The 23,159-nt window shown below is 35.6% G+C and overlaps 1 protein-coding gene and 1 long non-coding RNA gene across 2 annotated transcripts in view; one reads left to right on the top strand and one right to left on the bottom strand.

Annotated features, from left to right (window-relative positions):
* The window catches only part of LOC133639198 (uncharacterized), a 134,472-nt gene extending 123,500 nt beyond the window's left edge, over positions 1-10,972 (bottom strand). The window contains exons 1-2 of the long non-coding RNA XR_009823752.1: positions 10,837-10,972; positions 8,941-8,995 (exon numbers count right to left, since the gene is read on the bottom strand). This is a non-coding gene — a long non-coding RNA (uncharacterized LOC133639198). The remainder of the gene's footprint in view (positions 1-8,940; positions 8,996-10,836) is intronic.
* The window catches only part of frem3 (Fras1 related extracellular matrix 3), a 68,513-nt gene that overhangs the window by 36,568 nt on the left and 8,786 nt on the right, over positions 1-23,159 (top strand). Inside the window, exons 4-17 of the mRNA XM_062032288.1 lie at positions 1,411-1,641; positions 1,720-1,845; positions 4,552-4,803; positions 8,852-9,001; positions 9,063-9,272; positions 9,356-9,553; positions 14,661-14,825; positions 14,906-15,088; positions 15,153-15,283; positions 17,507-17,665; positions 20,364-20,667; positions 20,736-20,867; positions 20,928-21,259; positions 23,121-23,159. The exon at positions 23,121-23,159 is cut by the window's right edge and continues 154 nt beyond it. Coding sequence (XP_061888272.1) covers positions 1,411-1,641; positions 1,720-1,845; positions 4,552-4,803; positions 8,852-9,001; positions 9,063-9,272; positions 9,356-9,553; positions 14,661-14,825; positions 14,906-15,088; positions 15,153-15,283; positions 17,507-17,665; positions 20,364-20,667; positions 20,736-20,867; positions 20,928-21,259; positions 23,121-23,159 — 2,612 coding nt within the window. The remainder of the gene's footprint in view (positions 1-1,410; positions 1,642-1,719; positions 1,846-4,551; positions 4,804-8,851; positions 9,002-9,062; positions 9,273-9,355; positions 9,554-14,660; positions 14,826-14,905; positions 15,089-15,152; positions 15,284-17,506; positions 17,666-20,363; positions 20,668-20,735; positions 20,868-20,927; positions 21,260-23,120) is intronic.

Raw genomic sequence — 23,159 nt, 5'->3', positions numbered from 1 at the left:
TATATACAGTATATATATATATATATACATACATATATATATATATATATACACATATACATACATACACACACACATACATACAGTATATATATATATATATATATATATATATATATATATACATATATATTCCCATATTACAAGTTAAATCTTATACAATTCAGTTTCACACAATTAACCTAATTTACATTAATGTTACAAGCTAATAGCTAAAACTATATCCTTGGAATGTTTTTGTTTTTTTTACTGTATTTATACTTTATTTTTTGTAAAATTCCAATTATATTCTCAAAGTCATGAGACTCTCATGATATACCGTATTTCCTTGAATAGCCGCAGGGGCGTTAATTAATTTAAAACCTCCTGTCACTCCTGCGTTTACCGGAAACCGGCGGGATGGCCGTGCATGCGGTAATTATTTTAAAACCTCTTCTCACTCCGGCGTTTACCAAAAGGAATCCATAAAATTTAGGCGTGCGCTTTGAGTGTGATGTAAGCATACCATCATGAAAGGCACATTTAATTAAAAAAAACGTTATTATGGTCTTACCTGTACTTATAAATGGAGTCCATTTGCAGCTCCTTCTGACCAAAAGCATCGATAACTTGTTTATAGAAGTCTTCCTTATTTTCTTTCTTCAGTTTTAAAAGTCTCTGTTTCGATGGAGATATTCCTTTAATTATTACCTCCTGCTTCGATTGAAAGTCCAGTTTAGAAAACTGTTTTATTTTAGATACCGGTATGTAATCCTCCATGTTAAAAGTTCAGGCAGAGGAAAAAAAAAAAATCTCCTGTTGCGTGTGTTCAGTTCTTCTGCAGTACCGGAAGTCGCAAGAAGGATCACTAGCGCGGCAGCGCCCTCTACCACCAGGAGGCGGGAGTCATTTAATGACTTATACAGTATTTCACACACGCAGCTACGGTATATTAATAAAACATAGCTGCTTACTGTTCTCTTTAGCATACTGTACCGGTATTCAATAGCTTGGACCTTAAATCCTACTGAAAAGCTCTTTATCTTTTTTCCTTTGTGCGATTGTAAACTACTGAAAGCAGCTTCCTCCATTTTGAAAATGAGGACAGATGCGTCACTCGTGACGTAACGAATTTGACCCGGTGGAAGTTCTAGTCATATGCTAAATATTTTGCGAAACGAGTTTGACCCGGCGAAAATTATAGACATGCGATAATAAAATTAATATTTTGCGAAACGAATTTGATCCAGCTTCAATAATAAACCGGCGATAAGGCCAAGCATGCGTTAATTATTTTGAGAAACGAGTTTGACCCGGCAGTAATTCTAGACGTGCGAATACTATATTCCCTGCGCCAATTCAAGGAAATACGGTATGATAAGTCCCTCATGATATATGATAAGTCCATAACCAGAAATTCCATTCCATTAGGTATCGCGACCAAGGATGGCACTGCTGAGAAGGACAAAGACTTCCGTGGTAAATCCCAGAAGCAGGTCCAGTTCAACCCGGGCCAGACCATCGCTACCTGGAAAGTGAAGATCTTCACTGACCAGGAGTTCGAAACCTCTGAGAACTTCGAGATTCAACTCTCAGACCCGGTCATGGCGGTGTTAGAGTTCCCTGATATCGCGGTCGTGGAGATCGTGGACCCTGGAGATGGTAGATATGTTCTTTTTAAGTTCTGTACGCTTTTAAACGAGTCGCGGGTTTACTGGTGGTTTGTTTCCTTCAAAACAGAATCGACCGTGTTTATTCCTCAAGCCGAGTACAAGATTGAGGAGGACGTCGGAGAGCTGCTGGTGCCAGTCCGACGCTCGGGAGATGCCAGCCAAGAACTTATGGTGGTCTGTTTCACTCAGCAAGGTGAGATTTTTTCTCGTAGTAATATGAGGATCTTCCCAAAATAATAATATTTCAAGCTCCAAATTCTAAGATTTCAATAAACTCTTGTAAAATAACATTATTTTCACAATGTTATGAACAAATGTGTCATTTTCCCAACTTATTATAGTAATTGTGACTTATTTCGTGATCATTAAAGTCATATCATAAAAGCGTGATTTTTTTTCTGCTATAATTGCAACTTTATTGTCAGTGTTTGCTTCGTTCTTACTGTAATTCCGTGTTGGAATCCAGTAATGTAATTAATTCTCATCGTGTACAACATCTCAGTCTCAAAATAAGAATTTGTTTTTTGTAAAATTATGGCTTCTCTCTATATAGTTCAGCTCTTTATTGTACTTTTATTGCACGATTCTCATAATAGTGTGACTTAAAAAGTGAACACAAAATAAAGTCTATTACTAGTACAGGTTTATTCTTGATTTCGTTCTCACTCTCAAACTACATTTTTCATCAAATTACAACTACTTTCAATAAATTGTAACTTTTTTTGTAAGTACATGACTTCTTTCCCATAATAGTGTTACTTTATTCTCATAAAAATGACTATATGCTTTGTTTCTCACTACTACAACTGTATTCTCAATAAGTTACCTCATTACGATCCTCAAACTACAATTTTTTGCCCGTACAATTACGGCGACTCTCAAAAAATGTGAACTTTTTTTGTAATGCTGTGTCTCGATTCTTGTAATAACGAAAAAATTAGGCCTTTTTTTTCCCGAAAAATAAAGTATGTATTTCTTATTGTTACAACTTTATCCTCATAATGTTACAACTTAATTCTCATTCTTAAAATACAAATTGTCCGGCATTGTCAATAAAGTTTTTTTTTCCTATTTCTATGACTTGATTTCACCTACAATTAATTTTTACTTTTTTTCTTGAGACTTGCACTTAATTCTTGAAAATAATTAATATCTCGCAGAAATAAATTACCGTATTTTTCGGAGTATAAGTCGCTACGGAGTATAAGTCGCACCGGCCGAAAATGCTTAATAAAGAAGGAAAAAAAACATAAGTCGCACTGGAGTATAAGTCGCATTTTTTGGGGAAATGTATTTCATAAAAGCCAACACCAAGAATAGACATTTGAAAGGCAATTTAGAATAAATAAAGAATAGTGAACAACAGGCTGAATAAGTGTACGTTATATGAGGCATAAATAACCAACTGAGAATGTGCCTGGTATGTTAACGTAACATATTATGGTAAGAGTCATAACATAGAACAGGGGTCACCAACCTTTTTGAAACCATGAGCTACTTCTTGGGTACTGATTAATGCGAAGGGCTACCAGTTTGATACACACTTAAATAAATTGCCAGAAATAGCCAATTTGCTCAATTTACCTTTAACTCTATGTTATTATTGATAATTAATGATATTTACACTTAATTGAACGGTTTAAAAGAGGAGAAAACACGAACAAAATGACAATTAAATTTTGAAACATAGTTTATCTTCAATTTCGACTCTTTAAAATTCAAAATTCAACCGAAAAAAAGAGGAGAAAAACTTTTAAAAAAAGAATTTATGGAACATCATTAGTAATTTTTCCTGATTAAGATAATTTTAGAATTTTGATTAAATAGGTTAAAATCCAATCTACACTTTGTTAGAATATACTGTATAACAAATTGGACCAAGCTATATTTCTAACAAAAACAAATCATTATTTCTTCTAGATTTTCCAGAACAAAAATTTTAAAAGAAATTCAAAAGACTTTGAAATAAGATTTAAATTTGATTCTACAGATTTTGTAGATTTGCCAGAATAATTTTTTTGAATTTGAATCATAATAAGTTTGAAGAAATATTTCACAAATATTCTTCGTCGAAAAAACAGAAACTAAAATGAAGAGTTAAATTAAAATGTATTTATTATTCTTTACAATAAAAAAAATACATTTACTTGAACATTGATTTAAATTGTCGGGAAAGAAGAGGAAGGAATTTAAAAGGTAAAAAGGTATATGTGTTTAAAAATCCTAAAATCATTTTTAAGGTTGTATTTTTTCTCTAAAATTGTCTTTCTGAAAGTTATAAGAAGCAAAGTAAAAAAATTAATGAATTTATTTAAACAAGTGAAGACCAAGTCTTTAAAATATTTTCTTGGATTTTCAAATTCTATTTGAGTTTTGTCTCTCTTAGAATTAAAAATGTCGGGCAAAGCGAGACCAGCTTGGTAGTAAATAAATACAATTTAAAAAATAGAGGCAGCTCACTGGTAAGTGCTGCTATTTGAGCTATTTTTAGAACAGGCCGGCAGGCTACTCATCTGGTCCTTACGGGCTACCTGGTGCCCGCGGGCACCGCGTTGGTGACCCCTGCTATAGAACATGCTATACGTTTACCAAACAATCTGTCACTCCTAATCGCTAAATCCCATGAAATCTTATACGTCTAGTCTCTTACGTGAATGAGCTGAATAATATTATTTGATATTTTACGCTAATGTGTTAATAATTTCACACATAAGTTGCTCCTGAGTATAAGTCGCACCAAACTATGAAAAAAACTGCGACTTATAGTCCGAAAAATACGGTATGTAATATTAAGATTTCATTCAGATTCTCAAATTTAAAAAAAAAAACAACTCAAAATCAAGAATATTCTTGTCGTGAAAATGTTACTTAACTATTCTTTTTTCTGGTTAATAAAAAGCAACGGCCAGCGGCACCATCCCCACTTCGGTTTTGTCCTACTCCGACTACATCACCCGACCTGAGGACCACAACAGCGTGCTGCGCTTCAACAAAGACGAACGCGAGAAGCTGTGCCGCATCATTGTCATCGACGACTCGCTTTACGAAGAAGAGGAGAGCTTCAACGTCACCCTCAGCATGCCCATGGGGGGCAGGGTGGGCGCCAGCTTCCCCTCCGCCAAGATCACCATCCTGGCCGACAGCGACGATGGTGAGTGGACAGGCTGAACTTTAAGCCGTTTTTACGTAGTTTTTTTTTTTTAATCCAGTCCACGGTATTTTTTAAAAAAATGATGTCTTCCCAAACCATTCGTGTTATAAAGTGATGATTTTCACAAACAATTGTAACACGAATCTAAACATAAGATTTACAATATTCTTCCTGCGCTTCTATGGAGTAATTAAATTACTGTTACATTTTTCTTATGTAAACATCTAGATGTTTTTCTTTATTTTTGTAATGTATTAACTTTATTTCCCGTTTTTACAAGACTATAGCTCTTGAAATTGGCTGGCTAGCTAGACTTTTTAGTTTAACGTTACGACAAGACGTATGTTTTTCTTAAATGTTTTAAAAGTTTAATTCCTCACAAATTCATAGCTTTTTCTTGTAATATTAAAACCACATTTCTGCATAACTGCTGCCTTATCTTCACAACATTCAAAAGTCATGTAAGAAATTTTCCGATTTATTTTCATTCCGTGACTTTTCCCTTGAGATTTTAAAACTTAACTCTCGTAAACTTTTTTTTTTGTAAAACGCTATTTTGGGTAGCATCGCAACTAGGGATGTCCGATAATGGCTTTTTGCCGATATCCGATATTGTCCAACTCTTTAATTACCGATACCGATATCAACCGATACCGATACTGATATATACAGTTGTGGAATTAACACATTATTATGCCTAATTTGGACAACCAGGTATGGTGAAGATAAGGTCCTTTTTTTTTTTTAATTAATAAAATAAAATAAGATAAATAAATTAAAAACATTTTCTTGAATAAAAAAGAAAGTAAAACAATATAAAATCAGTTACATAGAAACTAGTAATTAATGAAAATGAGTAAAATTAACTGTTAAAGGTTAGTACTATTAGTGGACCAGCAGCACGCACAATCATGTGTGCTTACGGACTGTATCCCTTGCAGACTGTATTGATATATATTGATATATAATGTAGGAACCACAATATTAATAACAGAAGGAAACAACCCTTTTGTGTGAATGAGTGTAAATGGGGGAGGGAGGTTTTTTGGGTTGGTGCACTAATTGTAAGTGTATCTTGTGTTTTTTATGTTGATTTAATAAAAAAAACAAAACACAAAAACAAAAACAAAAAAAAACGATACGATAATAAAAAAAACGATACCGATAATTTCCGATATTACATTTTAAAGCATTTATCGGCCGATAATATCGGACATCTCTAATCGCAACTTTATGACAAAACATCTGTCATTCTTGGATGTAATTTTATGACTTTATTGTCGTTATATTATGACCCAATTTTAACCTAACGACTTTTCTCTCAAAATCTCTGGGCAGCATGGTGGCAGAGGGGTTAGTGCATCTGCCTCACAATACGAAGGTCCTGAGTAGTCCTGAGTTCAATCCCGGGCTCGGGATCTTTCTGTGTGGAGTTTGCATGTTCTCCCCGTGACTGCGTGGGTTCCCTCCGGGTACTCCGGCTTCCTCCCACCTCCAAAGACATGCACCTGGGGATAGGTTGATTGGCAACACTAAATGGTCCCTAGTGTGTGAATGTGAGTGTGAATGTTGTCTGTCTATCTGTGTTGGCCCTGCGATGAGATGGCGACTTGTCCAGGGTGTACCCCGCCTTCCGCCCGAATGCAGCTGAGATAGGCTCCAGCGACCCCAAAAGGGACAAGCGGTAGAAAATGGATGGATGGATGGACTTTTCTCTCAAAATAATTGCGGCTATTTATTTGAATTCTATAACTCGAAACATTTCCTACGATTAAAACGTTACTCTTGTAAAATTATGATTTTATTCCCATAGTATTTTAACATTATTCTTGTAATTCTGTGATGTACCATATAGTGCTAATTATATTACTTTGTCATAAAAATCCTGACAATTTCACGCAAAATGGAGCCTTTCTTTCTTGCTAATACAAATGATTATAGTAATTGTCATTCTACAACTTTCCTTTTTCGCACCCTGTTGACGTTAGTTAGTGGTAAATTCTACGGTTAAAGATGTTTTCCGATCGTGTAAATCGGCAACTTCACAAACAAATGCCTAAAATTCCTGTCGTCTTTTTTCTTTGCTGGCATCTTCCTTTTTGTTTCATTCACCCGTGCTAACGTCCTGCGCTCGCTTGCTCGCCGCCGTGCTGCACGAGCCTGCCTCCCGTGCAATTTGCACTCCTGGCACAATGAAACTTTAAGAATAAATTGCATTCCCAGACGTGCCAAGAGACAAGAGAAGACCCCCTCCTCTGTTGTACTTGGAACTCCTTGGTGGGTCCTGCAGTAACAGCCCACCATAAACGCCACTGCATCTGTCCGTCTACTTTGACTTGTGGGTTTGGACTCTGGCCAGCATCAGAGCCACCATTGTTGTCTTGTTTGTGTGCTTCTTCCTGCTCTTCACTTTTAAGGGCTGCCATGTTGGCACTCCCTGCTAAATGGGAGAGTATCTCAGAAGAACATTAGCGGTGTGTGAAGAACAAATGCTTTATGCACAAGTGAAGAGAGATGACAACATTCCGTGGCTGCCTTATTAGCTCCTCTGTCATCAAGTACCAGGACTCTGCATGCCTACAACCTTATTCTACAGGTGTATCACTTCAGCTTAAAGACAGCAAGCAGAACAGTCGTCTTCCTGTTTGGGGTCATTCATGCTGATCATCAAAAAAAAGAGGGATTAGGAGTATTCAAATGTGACTACCTTGTAAAAGGTGATTACAAAGTAAAATGTGATTTCACATTAAACGTGTTATCACAGTAAAATGTGATTTCACAGTAAAAGGTGATTACACAGTAAAAGGTAATTTCACAGTAAAAGGTGATTACTAGAGATGTCCGATATTATCGGCCGATATATGCGTTAAAATGTAATATCGGAAATTATTGGTATCGGGTTTTTTATTATCGGTATCGTTTTTTTTTTGTTTTTTGAATTAAATCAACATAAAAAACACAAGATACACTTACAATTAGTGCACCAACCCAAAAAACCTCCCACCCCCATTTACACTCATTCACACAAAAGGGTTGTTTCTTTCTGTTATTAATATTCTGCTTCCTACATTATATATCAATATATATCAATACAGTCTGCAAGGGATACAGTCCGTAAGCACACATGATTGTGCGTGCTGCTGCTCCACTAATAGTACTAACCTTTAACAGTTAATTTAACTAATTTTCATTCATTACTAGTTTCTATGTAACTGTTTTTATATTGTTGTACTTTCTTTTTTATTCAAGAAAATGTTTTTAATTTATTTATCTTATTTTACTAATTTTTTTAAAAAGTACCTTATCTTCACCATACCTCGTTGTCCAAATTAGGCATAATAATGTGTTAATTCCACGACTGCATATATCGGTATCGGTTGATATCGGTATCGGTAATTAAAGAGTTGGACAATATCGGAATATCGGATATCAGCAAAAAGCCATTATCGGACATCCCTAGTGATTACGCAGTAAAAGGTGATTTCACAGTAAAAGGTGATTACACAGTAAAAGGTGATTACACAGTAAAAGATGATTTTACATTAAATGTGTTATCACAGTAAAAGGTGATTTCACAGTAAAATGTGATTACACAGTAAAAGGTGATTACACAGTAAAAGATGATTTTACATTAAATGTGTTATCACAGTAAAAGGTGATTTCACAGTAACATGTGATTTCACAGTAAAAGGTGATTTCACAGTAAAATGTGATTTCACAGTAAAAGGTGATTTCACAGTAACATGTGATTTCACAGTAAAAGGTGATTTCACAGTAACATGTGATTTCACAGTAACATGTGATTTCAGTGTCTCCGCTTGTGTTTTATGAGAACTATTTGTTGAACACAAAACAACGTTTATTTTGACATCCCTCGTTTTTTTTTGTCAAATTGGAAAGAACTAATATATTTAGTAAAAAAAAAAAAGTACTGTATCGAGTGTATTATTTCCAGGCTTTCGCGAGCCATGTAAATTGAGGTGGCTCTCGGGCCTTGAGTTTGACGCCTGTGTTGTGAGTGATGACTACGTCTTATGTTGCCTCGCAGAGCCCTCGCTGTATTTCGGGGAGCCTGAGTACGTGGTGGACGAGAGTGCTGGTTACGTGGAGGTGAAGGTGTGGCGGACAGGGACTGACCTTTCCAAGACGGCCACCGTGACGGTTCGTTCCAGGAAGAGTGAGCCCGTCTCTGCTGAAGGTAAATGAAAAAAGGGAAGTTGTCATCCTGCTCAGACATCACTGACTTATGTTCTTTGTAGCCGGACTGGACTATGTGGGCATCAGTCGCAACCTGGACTTTGCCCCCGGGGTAACAATGCAGACTTTCCGGGTGACCATACTGGATGACTTAGGTCAGCCAGAGCTCGAGGGCGCCGAGACCTTTGACCTGGTGCTACGCATGCCCATGAATGCGGTGCTTGGAGAACCCAGCAAGACCACCATCACCATCAACGACACCACCACTGACGGCAAGATGATATTTTCTGTATTTCTATTAAGGACTACACGGTAAATACGATATGTCGTATAACACGCTGACGTGCCGTTACAGTACCAAAGTTTCAGTTCAAGGAAGGCAGCTACAAGGTGGACGAGGCGGACGGCGAGGTCAAGGCCACAGTGTACCGTAGCGGCGACATTAGCCTCAGCTCTACGGTACGCTGCTACACCAGACAGGGGTCAGCTGAGGTCATGATGGACTACAGTGAAAGACCTAACACCGAAGCATCCATCATCACTTTCCTGCCAGGTGAGAACCCTCTTACTGGGGCAGTTTTAGTCAGTTCATTTTTGTTTCATGAATGGAAATGGAAAAACAAAAGAAAACTTGTTTATTGGAATTTTATCTGAAAAAAACATTGAAAAACTAAGCTTTTTTTTGTGTGTGTGTCAAAGAGCAGTAACAAAATCTAATAAAAAACAGTTTGACTTTTATTTTATATTTCACATAACAAAAATGTAAATCAAAACGGAAAAACAGACCCAAAACGAATGTTTTTTCATAGTCTGACACCGCAAAGTTTTCATTTTCAAAGTAAAAGCAGGAATGATTATTACTAAAATGTATTTGGAGCCCTACACAGAAATTATCTTAGACATGGCACATGTTTAAGTATTTGGCAGATGCTTTTATCCAAAGCGACATACATAAAAAAATATGTATAAAACAATCACTGTAAACAATATCATTTAAGGGAAGAATGTAATACAAAATATCAATACAAAGTGTCAAAACAGAATAAACTATCTGCTGCTGCAGCAACAGAGATAAAGTCTATATGTCCCTAAGATATATAGATATCTAATGTATTCATACATTGTTTTAGTAGGATATACGCATGTATATATATAACCTAATCATATTGTTTCTTCAACTTAAAAATAGCTGACCATTTTTTTCCCCCCTTCTCTGGGATTATATTCCCAGTTTTGATCTTGGACTTTTGGTCACTTATAGCATATAAGAATATTCTATTACTGTTAAGCAAACTATGAATAATAAAACACGCCAAAAGAAGTGTCCTTTATCACAGCTACACGTATGACAAAAAAGCGCGTGAAAATCAGTGGTATTCAGTGAGGTAAGGTGAATATAATGCGCTGACAGTTCATTGCTCCTGCCAAATGAATTGCATTTAGTGGAGCGGATCACAACTCCAAGATGGCGGCCCCGCGTCTCTGAGAGATGGCTACGACGTGAACATTTCCCGCGCATGCGTACTAGGTCGCGTTGCGCCGGCGGACGGAGGGGGTCTTAAACGTGGCAATGTTGTGTGTGGACACTGGACACAAATAAGGTTATGTTGGATTTACCTTAAATAACCTTAGCCGGCTTAGTGTAAACGGGGCCTTAGAGTGGCCAAAGGTGTCCGAGTTAAAGGATATAAGTAAAGGAAACATACCTCCAAACGAGAAATATATTGACATTCAGTTAGCCTGAATAGCATGCTAGCATCAATTAACTCGACATTATGTACGGACCAAAATATGCCAATATAGCACTCCACACAAGATACGGTTATTAATGCTCACCTTTGTGCATTTACGCATGGCATGAAGGGGAAAAGAGTGGCAAAAACATACATTTATGTGGAAGCGTCGGCGAAGTTACACACTTAAGTCAAACTGCTGCGTCACACCACACATTAACTACGGTGCGTTCAAGACCACTGAAAAGAGTAGGACAACACAAGCCCGCCAAAACATTCTATCCGTGAAGCATAAAAACACACACATGCAAAAACTTTTTATCTATAACTAATTATATATATATATATATATATATATATATATATATATATATATATATATATATATATATATATATATATATATATATATATATATATATATATATATATATATATATATAAATGATTTATTTATTACACAAACATAGCAATTACAAAATTGGTATAATTTATATTCCTGGCTATCAATATGTTTAGTGTAATACTACTATGGAATTATTCATGTAGAAAAAGGTACATTAATATGTGGTATTACATTGTACTGTATTGTATCATAGTGTATAGTATCACATCGCATTGACTCTTATTGCAGAACACACCAATCATATATTATCGAATTGCATCTTATGGAAATTCATTGTTTATCGTATCCCATGATAATGTATGTCATATTAAATTGTATTAAATCGCATCATATGTCATTGTATTGTATTTTGTGTTGTTATAATGCATCAAATTATAACCCATTGCATCGTGTCACAATGAATTGTGTGGCATTGTATCATATTTTTCGGGGAAAAAAATCACTTATAATTCCTTTATATTTTGGCAGAATTCCACTTATTCTTCTCCCATTTTTTGGCATTATTTGACTTATTTTTCCAATATTGTAACTTATTTTTTAAATTAAAACTTATGTTTTGGCAGGATGGTACTTACTTTTTGGCAGAATTCCACTTATTTTTCCAGTATTTAAACCTATTTTTCTTGTAACTTTGGTAGAATGTTACTTACTTTTCCTGTATTTGTTTGACAGAATTTCATTTACTTATTTTTACGTATTATTTGACAGACTTTCACTTTTTTTTCCACATATGTTTTGGTAAAATGTCACTAATTTTTCCCATATTTTTGGCAGAATTTTCCAATTTTTGTGGTATATTTTGGTAGAATATCCCTTATGTTTCCCATATTTTTGGAAGGATTCTACTTTTCTTTTTCTGGCAGAATTTAACTTATTTTTCCCATATTTTTGGGCAGAATTTTCAAAAGATTTCTGTATGTTTTGGTTAAATTTCACTTATTTGTCCGTATTTTTTGCAGCAGAATTTCACTTACGTATTTTTCAAGCAGAACTTTACTTGCTTTGCTTGTCTTTTTTTGCCAGAATTTCACCTACTTTTCTCCTATTTTTTGGCTTTTCTGACTTATTTTTCCCGTATTGTAACTTATTTTTTAAATTAAAACTTAATGTATTAAAACTTATGTTTTGGCAGAATTGTACTTACTTTTTGGCAGAATTGCACTTATTTTTCCAGTATTTAAATCTATTTTACTTGTAACTTTGGTAGAATGTTACTTACTATCCCGTATTTGTTTGACACCTATTTTTACGTATTATTTGAGACTTTCACTTTTTTTCCACGTATGTTTTGGTAGAATTTCACTAATTTTTACCATATTTTTGTCAGAATTTTCCAATTTTTGTGGTATATTTTGGTAGAAATTCCCTTATGTTTCCCATATTTTTGGAAGAATTCCACTTTTTTTGTATTTTTTTGGCAGAATTTAACTTATTTTTCCTATATTTTTGGGCAGATTTTTCAAAAGATTTCTGTATGTTTTGGTTGAATTTCACTAATTTGTCCGTATTTTTTGCAGCAGAATTTCACTTACATATTTTTCCAGCAGAACTTTACTTGCTTTGCTTGTGTTTTTTTGCCAGAATTTCACTTATTTTTCTCCTATTTTTTGGCATTATTTGACTTATTTTTCCCGTATTGTAACTTTTTTTTTTTATTATTAAAACTTAACGTATTAAAACTTATCATTTGGCAGAATTGTACTTACTTTTTTGCAGAATTTCACTTATTTTTCCAATATTTGAAACCTATGTTTATTGTAAACTTTGGTAGAATGTTACTTACTTTTCCCGTATTTGTTTGACAGAATTTCACTTACTTATTTTTACGTATTATTTGACAGACTTTCACTTTTTTTTCACGTATATGTTGTCGTAGAATTTCCACTCATTTGTCCCAGATTTTTGGCAGGATTTTCCCATTTTTGTGGTATATTTTGGTACAATTTCCCTTATGTTTCCCATATTTGTGGAAGAATTCCACTTACTTTTCTTGTATTTTTCCCATATTTTTGGGCAGAATTTTCAAAAATGTTCTTAATGTTTTGGTTCAATTTCACTTATTTTTCCGTATTTTTTTAGGCAGAATTTCACTTATGTATTTTTCAAGCAGAACTTCACTTGCTTTCCTTGTGGTTTTTTGTCAGAATTTCACTTACTTTCCGTATAATTTTTGGCAAAATTTTCCAGTTGATTTTAGAATGTTTTGGTAGGATTTCACTTATATTTTGGCAGAATTTTCCAAAATTTTCTGTATGTTTTGGCAGAATTTCACTTATTTTTCTCCTATTTTTTGAAGCAGAATTTCACTTACGTATTTTTCAAGCAGAACTTCACTTGCTTAGCTTGTGTTTTTTGACAAAATTTCACTTACTTTTCCTATATTTTTTTAGCAGAATTTCCAAAATTTTCTGTATGTTTTGGCAGAATTTCACTTATTTTTCTCCTATTTTTTGAAGCAGAATTTCACTTACGTATTTTTCAAGCAGAACTTCACTTGCTTAGCTTGTTTTTTGCCCAAATTTCACTTACTTTTCCTATGTTTTTTTAGCAAAATTTTCCCAAATTTTCTGTATGTTTTGGCAGAATTTCACCTATTTTCTCCTATTTTTGAAGCAGAATTTCACTTACGTATTTTTCAAGCAGAACTTCACTTGCTTAGCTTGTGTTTTTTGCCAAAATTTCACTTACTTTTCCTATATTTTTTTAGCAGAATTTTCCAAACTTTTCTGTATGTTTTGGCAGAATTTCACTTATTTTCCTCCTATTTTTTGAAGCAGAATTTCACTTACGTATTTTCAAGCAGAACTTCACTTGCTTATTAGCTTGTGCTTTTTGCCAAAATTTCACTTACTTTTCCTATATTTATTTAGCAGAATTGTCCAAAATCTTTTGTATGTTTCTGCAGAATTTCACTTATTTTTCTCCTATTTTTTGAAGCAGAATTTCACTTACGTATTTTTCAAGCAGAACTTCACTTGCTTAGCTTGTGTTTTTTGCCAAAATTTCACTTACTTTCCCATATTTTTTTAGCAGAATTTTCCAGATGTTTTAGTAGGATTTCACTTGTATTTTGGCAAAATTTTCCAAATTTTTCTGTATGTTTTGGTAGAATTTCACTTATTTTTCTCCTATTTTTTGAAGCAGAATTTCACTTACGTATTTTTCAAGCAGAACTTTTAGCTTGTGTTTTTGCCAACGTTTCACTTACTTTTCTTATATTATTTTAGCAGAATTTTCCAGATGTTTTGGTAGGATTTCACTTGTATTTTGACAAAATGTTCCAAATTTTTCTGTATGTTTTGGTAGAATTTCACTTATTTTTCTCCTATTTTTTGGCAGCATTTTCCAAATGTTTTGGTACAATTGTACTTATTTTTCAGAAGAGTTTTCACAATTTTTTCCGTACGTTTGGTAGAATTTTACTTATTTCTTTCCTATTTTTTGGGGTAGAAATTCCCTAATTTTCCCCAAATTTTGATAACAATTTTCTAAATGTTTCCTGTTTTTTCCCACCTGTGCAGGTGAAACGGAGAAGCCATGCGTGGTCAAACTGGAGGACGACTCTGTCCACGAGGAGGACGAGGAGTTCCGCCTGGTGCTGGGAACCCCGAAGAGCAAGTCAGCCTACGGAGCATCTGTGGGGGAGCAGAAGGAAGCGCTGATCAAGATCACAGACGACAAAGACAGTAAGTCAGAACACCGACATCGAAACCTGCACCAGTAGAACATTCTCCTATCACAGTTTCTTTCCACTCCCCAATTCCAGAACCCGTCATTCGCTTCTCTGAGATCAAGTACAGCGTGCGAGAGCCGCAGGTCAAAGGCGACATGGCGATAGTCCAGATCCCTATTTTACGCATCGGTGACACCTCAAAGGTGTCGGTGGTGAGGGTGCACACCAAGGATGGATCAGCCACCTCAGGAGAGGACTACAACCCCCTCTCAGAAGGTGAGGTGGGCTGTTCCAAGTTCCCACAGCCACAGCCGCTAACTGGACTTTCCGTGTGGCGCAGACGTGGAGTTCAAAGAGGGCGAGAAGGAACATTTTGTAGAGATCGAGATCCTGTACGATGGCGAGCGGGAGATGAGGGAGGCCTTCACCGTGCACATGAAGCCTGATGACAACATGGTGGCCGAGCTAAAGGTGACCCCGCCCATACGCGCAGTACTGTACGTGCTACAAACGCCGCTAAAATAGCCGCCCCAGCAACAGCTGCCATTGCTGTCAGCACGCCCCCAGCACTACGTCTTATAAAAAGCTTGGCAGTGACACGACGAGGGGGACGCCCCACAGCAGTGTATGAGCCTAAAAACAGAACGTAAGGCACCAGATAGAAATACACTCAACTGTGATCAATCCTCCAAAACACATCTGGATGGACTTTAGAGTAGTGATGTATTAATATAACCAGGCAACAGACAGGGCACCTAAATCACGTCTATGTCATTTAATGATTGCAAGTTACAACACAAACAAAAACATTTGTCAACTGTGAAACGAGTGATATATATATATATATATATATGCATATATATATATATATATATATATATATATATATATATATATATATATATATATATATATATATATATATATATATATATATATATGCATATATATATATATATATATATATGCATATATATGCATATATATATATGCATATATATACACATATATATGCATATATATACACATATATATGCATATATATACACATATATATGCATATATATATGCATATATATATATATATATATGCATATATATATATATGCATATATATATATATGCATATATATATATATATATATATATATATATATGCATATATATATATATATGCATATATATATATATATATGCATATATATGTGTATATATATGCATATATATGTGTATATATATGCATATATATATATATATGCATATATATATATATATATATATATATATATATGCATATATATATATATATATGCATATATATATATGCATATATATATATATATATATGCATATATATATATGCATATATATATATGCATATATATATATGCATATATATATATGCATATATATATGCATATATATGTGTATATATATGCATATATATGTGTATATATATGCATATATATGTGTATATATATGCATATATATATATGCATATATATGCATATATATATATGCATATATATGCATATATATATATATATGCATATATACATATATATGCATATATATGCATATATATGCATATATATACATATATATATGCACATATATATGCATATATACACATATATATGCATATATATACATATATATACACATATATATGCATATATATATACATATATATACACATATATATGCATATATATACATATATATGCATATATATATATATATATACATATATATGCATATATATATATATATATATATACATACATATATATACATATATATACAGTATATATACATATATATATGTATATATATAATGTATATATATAATGTATATATATACATATAAATACATATATATATATATGTATATATATATAATGTATATATATATACATATAAATACATATATACATGTATATATATACATATATATATGTATATATATATAATGTGTGTATATATATATATATATGTATATATATATGTGTGTATATTTATATATATATATGTGTGTATATATATATATATATATATATATATATATATATATATATATATATATATATATATATATATATATATATATATATATATATATATATATATATATATATAAATAAATCTATATATGTACACACACACATCAGATCAAATGCTTACCAGATTTTGCTCAAACATCAGGAAAAGGTTAAAATTAAAAATTAAAAAATTGGCGGCCCCTCTTGTAATGAATATCTTAATATGTATTATTATTATTATATCTGATCTGATGCTATTATATATTTTGTCATTATACATTATAAATCTGTTTTGTGTGCAAGCATGGAATTAAATGGAATGTCCAATATGAATTACAGTAATAATAAATGATACAAATAATATATTTTAGTTTATAATTATTTCTGTATCATTGTTACTATTTATGCCTATAAAACATATTACATTAATACACATTTGTATTTTTTATTTTTATGTACAGTATAAGCAAAATATGGTGAGAATGTTCCAGATTTAAACAACATTTTTAATTTAAATGTTAATATCCTTTTCTGATTATAGTGGTTTTGTCCATTACAGTGATGTTTTTGAACAGGGGACAGTTCTTTTCTGTATATTCAGAGAGTTTATTTGAAGGAATCCTCTCACGACTCCCACCCTTGCTCTTGCTAGATGAACAAAGCCATCGTGTACATCGAGGAGATGGACAGCGTGGCGGACGTGACCTTCCCCGCCGTGCCCCGTGTGGTTTCCCTGCTCATGTACGACGACACGGCGAAGACCAAAGACAGCCCCAACCCGGCTAACGGATACCCTGTTGTGTGCGTGACGGTAAGTGGGATGTTTTTCATTGTACCGTAGATGCTCTAATTCAGGGGTTCTTAACCTTTTTGACCCGAGGACCGACATTTCTACTACCCACTGGAATATTAACATCTAATTAGTAATCTTACTCTTGATTTCAGTCATATTCAATAACTAGAAAATTCAAATTTCCCGTATTTGTTTGACAGAAGTTCACTTACTTATTTTTATGTATTATTTGACAAACTTTCACTTTTTTCCCACATATATTTTGGTAGAATTTCACTTATTTTTCCAATATTTTTAGCAAAATTTTCCACATTTTGAGGTATATTTTGATATAATTTCCCTTATTTTTCCCATATTTTTTGGAAGAATTCCACTTACTTTCCTTGTATTTTTTGGCAGAATTTAACTTATTTTCTTATATTTTTTGGCAGAATTTTCAAAAATGTTTTGTATGTTTTGGTTGAATTTCACTTATTTTTCCGTATTTTTTGACACAGAATTTCACTTACGTATTTTTAAAGCGGAACTTCACTTGCTTTGCTTGTAGTTTTTGCCAGAATTTCACTCACTTTTAGTATATATAATTTTCCAGATGTTTTCAGAATGTTTTGGTAGGATTTCACTTATATTTTTGCAGAATTTTCCAAGTTTTTCTGTATGTTTTATTAGAATTTCACTTATTTTTCTCATATTTTTTGGCATTATTTAACTTATTTTTCCCAAAAGTTTTGGCAGAATTTCACTTATTTTTCCAGTATTTAAACCTATTTTCCATGTAACTTTGGTGGAATGTTACTTACTTTTCCCGTATTTGTTTGACAGAATTTCACTTAGTTATTTTTATGTATTATTTGACAGACTTTCACTTTTTTCCCCATGTATGCTTTGGTCGAATTTCACAATTTTTTCCCATATTTTTGGAAGAATTCCACTTTTCTTGTATTTTTTGTCAGAATTTGACTTATTTTTCTAATATTTTTGGGCAGAATTTTCAAAAATGTTCTGGAACTTGGGAAAGTGTTAGTTTGAATGTCCAGGATGAGTGGAATGTGTTGATGTTGGAATGGTTTGAATAGGTTGAAAAATGTGGGGATTATGCAACTTGGAAACATGTCCCATTCATTTCAATGGGAACTTCCTGGAATTTTGGAGAAAAGCAGGTTTGTTTTTTTAAATGATTACGAGCATGAATGTCCTGAATGAGTTGAATTGGTTGGTGTTGGAATTTTTTTAATCGGTCAAGAAATGTTGAAGTAGTAACAGTTTTTAATTGAGAAATTCCTGGAATTTCGGGAAAACCGGGGATTTTTCTAGTTCCTTAACCAACTTGGTTTTTGTCCTGAATATGAGGAGTGTTTTGACGGTGGAACGGTTGAAATGGGTTGAAAAATGTAAAAAGAGTAGTCGAACTTAAGAAGGGTGGAAATAGGTTACCAAAAAACAGGAATTCCTGGAAATTGGTTGAATGTGGAAAAATGGTAGTTTGAATGTCCAGGATGAGTTGAATGTGTTGAAGGTGGAATGGTTTGAATGGGTTGAAGAATGTGGTAATTGTGGAAGTTTGAAAAATGGCCAATTCATTTTGAATGGGGAAAATGAAAAAAAAATAAAAAAAATAAAAGGAATTATGGGAAATCCGGGAATTGTTGAAGTAGAGCACACAATTCCTGAACAGGCTGAATATTTTGAAGTTGGAACAGTTTGAATCGGATGAAAAATGTGGGAATTGTGGAACTTTGAAGAATGTCCTATTGATTTCAATGGGAATTTCAGAAAAAATTGGGAATTTCGGGAAAAGCGGGAACTTTTTGGAAAATGGTAAAAAAAAACTGAATGAGTTGAAATGGTTGGTGTTGAAAATTTTCAAATCGTTTGAGAAATTTTGAAGTAGTAACATGTTGAATTGACAAAATGTTATTACGGAATTCCTGGAATTCCGGAAAAACCGTGAATTTTTCCAGTTCAAAAAACCACTTAGTTTTTTGTCCTGATTAAGTGGAATGTTTGGATGGTAGAACAGTTGAAGTGGGTTGAAAAATGTGGGAGAAGTAGTCGCCAGAAAAAAGGGTGGAAATAGGGCTTTGGAGAAGCAGGAATTCTGGAAAATCCTGGATTTTTTTTTTGAACTTGGAAAAAGAGAAGTTGGAATTTCCAGAATGGTGGGATATGTTGAAGGTGGAATAATTTGAAAAGGTTGAAAAATGTGGAAATGGTGAAAGTTTGAAAAACGGACAATTCATTTTGAATGGGAAAAATGTCCGGGAAAACCTGGAATTCTGGGAAATCTGGGGATTTTTTGGAATTTGTCAAGGTAAAGCCCAAGATTCCCGAACAGGCTGAACAGTTTGAAGTCGGAACCACCTTGTGTGCTCTCCAAGCAGGAGAGGGGGAGACAGAACAGAAAAGAGAAGCGGCAGGTCGACTGGTCTAAACAGGGGTCTATTTAAAAGCTAGAGAGTATAAATTAGTTTAAAAGTGGGACTACCATGCTTCCACTGAGGCAGCATCTCCAACTGTTGCCAGTAGGGTGTTCCATAGTACTGGAGCCCGAATAGAAAACGCTCTTGAGCCTGCACACTTTTTATGGGCTCTGGGAATCACTACTAAGCCGGCGTTCTCGGAACTCAGATTTCAGGACGGGACAAGCGGCACGATAAGATAAGATGGTTCTAGAGTGTTTAGCATTTTGTAATGTGTTAATGTCCTTATCCCATAGGCCTGTAACCCGAAGTACAACGACTTCGACAAAACCGGTTCCATCTGCTCTGCGGAAAACATCAACGACACCCTGACCCAATATCGCTGGCTGGTCAGCGCACCCACGGGGTCGGATGGAGTGACCAGTCCCATGAGGGAGGTGGACACCAACACCTTCTTCAGCAACACAAAGTCCATCACCTTGGATTCCATCTACTTCCAAGCGGGTTCTAGGGTCCAGTGCGCCGCCAGGGCCTTCAACGCCAACGGGGATGCCGGTTTGGAGCTGTCTAGTCTCATTGTGGTGGTCAGCAAGGAGGAAGGTAAGCGGATGGTGTGATGAACGTAGCCCACTGGAGGACGCAGCTTAGTGATGCCGATTTCTCGACAGGCATGTGCCAGCCTCGTGTCCAAGGTACTGTCGGAGCTGAACCTTTCTCTGCCAAGATCCGCTACACGGGCCCGGATGACCCCGACTTCCCCAACCTCATCAAGCTGACTGTCAACATGCCCCACATGGATGGTAAGCAGTACCACCCCCCTGTACAAGATGGTGTACTTATTAATAATACTATCTCAACAGGCATGATGCCGGTGATTTCCACACGACCCCTTTCCAACTTCGAGCTGACGCTGAGCCCTGACGGCACCCGCGTGGGCAACCACCGCTGCTCCAACTTGCTGGACTTCAACGAGATCCAAACGGGCCACGGCTTCATCACCGACGCCACCAAGAACCCGGAGATCATCGGCGAGACGTCGCCCTACCAGTACAGCACCGGCATGCGCTCCTCCAACTCCCTGCGCTTCTACAGGAACCTCAACCTGGAGGCCTGCCTCTGGGAGTTCAGCAGCTACTACGACATGTCCGAGCTGCTCAACGACTGCGGGGGGTCCATAGGCACCGACGGACAGGTACGCAAAATTCCTGCAAAATCGCAACACCAGAATCAAAACTAAGGATCCAAAGTTTCTCGCATGTGTTCTTACACAGCAAAGCAAGTAGGCCAGTCAATGACTGCATACAGTTTTTCAGCAGGCTAATGGGGAACAGATTGGACTGATCATACACCAGTTAATGACTGCATACAGTTTTTCAGCAGGTTAATGGGGAACGGATTGGATTGATCATAGATCAGTCAATGACAGCATACAGTTTTTCAGCAGGCTAATGGGGAACAGATTGGACTGATCATAGACCAGTCAATGACTGCATACAGTTTTTCGGGAACCGGTTGGACTAATAAGTTTCTACTAATGATCAAAGTGACACACCCTTGCACACTAATAATTAGGGCTATGTGCAATCATTGACCATATTCTATCTACAGTACAGTTTTTCAGCAGGGTAACGGGGTAAACTTATTTCTACTAGGGTTGTACGGTATACCGGTATTAGTATAGTACCGCGATACTAATTAAGCATTTTCGGTACTATACCGCCTCTGAAACGTACCGGAACCGATAAGGGGGTCAACTTCACACATACACTATATTGCCAAAAGTATTTGGCCACCCGCCTTGACTCACATATGAACTTGAAGTGCCATCCCATTCCTGACCCATAGGGTTCAATATGATGTCGGGTCCACCTTCTGCAGCTATTACAGCTTCAACTCTTCTGGGAAGGCTGTCCACAAGGTTGCGGAGTGTGTTTATAGGAATTTTCCATCATTCTTCCAGAAGCGCATTGGTGAGGTCACACACTGATGTTGGTGGAGAAGGCCTGGCTCTCAGTCTCCGTTCTAATTCATCCAAAAGGTGTTCTATTTGGTTGAGGTCAGGACTCTGTGCAGGCCAGTCAAGTTCATCCACACCAGACTCTGTCATGCATGTTTTTATGGGCCTTGCTTTGTGCACTGGTGCACAGTCATGTTGGAAGAGGAAGGGGCCCGCTCCAAACTGTTCCCACAAGGTTGGGAGCATGGAATTGTCCAAAATGTTTTGGTATCCTGGAGCATTCAAAGTTCCTTTAACTGGAACTAAGAGGCCAAGCCCAACTCCTGAAAAACAACCCCACGCCATAATTCCTCCTCCACCAAATTTCACACTCGGCACAATGCAGTCCGAAATGTAGCGTTCTCCTGGCAACCTCCAAACCCAGACTGGTCCATCAGATTGCCAGATGGAAAAGTGTGATTCATCAGTCCAGAGAAGGCGTCTCCACTGCTCTAGAGTCCAGTGGTGACGTGCTTTACACCACTGCTTCCCACACTTTGCATTGGACTTGGTGATGTATGGCTTAGACACAGCTGCTCGGCCATGGAAACCCATTCCATGAAGCTCTCTGCGTACTGTACGTGGGCTAATTGGAAGGTCACATGAAGTTTGGAGCTCTGTAGCAACTGACTGTGCAGAAAGTCTTTGCACTATGCTGACCTCTCTGTCAGTTTACCTGGCCTACCACTTGGTGGCTGACTTGCTGTTGTTCCCAAACTCTTCACTTTTCTTATAATAAAGCCCACAGTTGACTTTGGAATATTTAGGAGCGAGGAAATTTCACGACTGGATTTGTTGCACAGGTGGCATCCTATGACAGTTCCACGCTGGAAATCACAGAGAGCGGCTCATTCTTTCACAAATGTTTGTAGGAACAGTCTCCATGCCTAAGTGCTTGATTTGATACACCGGGTCAAGTGATTAGGACACCTGATTGTCATCATTTGGATGGGTGGCCAAATACTTTTGGCAATATAGTGTATGTGCAAGTATATGACTGTATTGTCTCAACACACTCTTTGCTGTGGACTTTTCCCCCACATGGTCCCACTCCCAGGTGCTGAACCTGGTCCAGTCCTACGTCACCCTGCGCGTG

Source organism: Entelurus aequoreus, linkage group LG22 (assembly GCF_033978785.1).
Source record: "Entelurus aequoreus isolate RoL-2023_Sb linkage group LG22, RoL_Eaeq_v1.1, whole genome shotgun sequence".
Taxonomy (NCBI): Eukaryota; Metazoa; Chordata; class Actinopteri; order Syngnathiformes; family Syngnathidae; genus Entelurus; species Entelurus aequoreus.
This window is presented reverse-complemented; position numbering and strand designations above follow the sequence as displayed.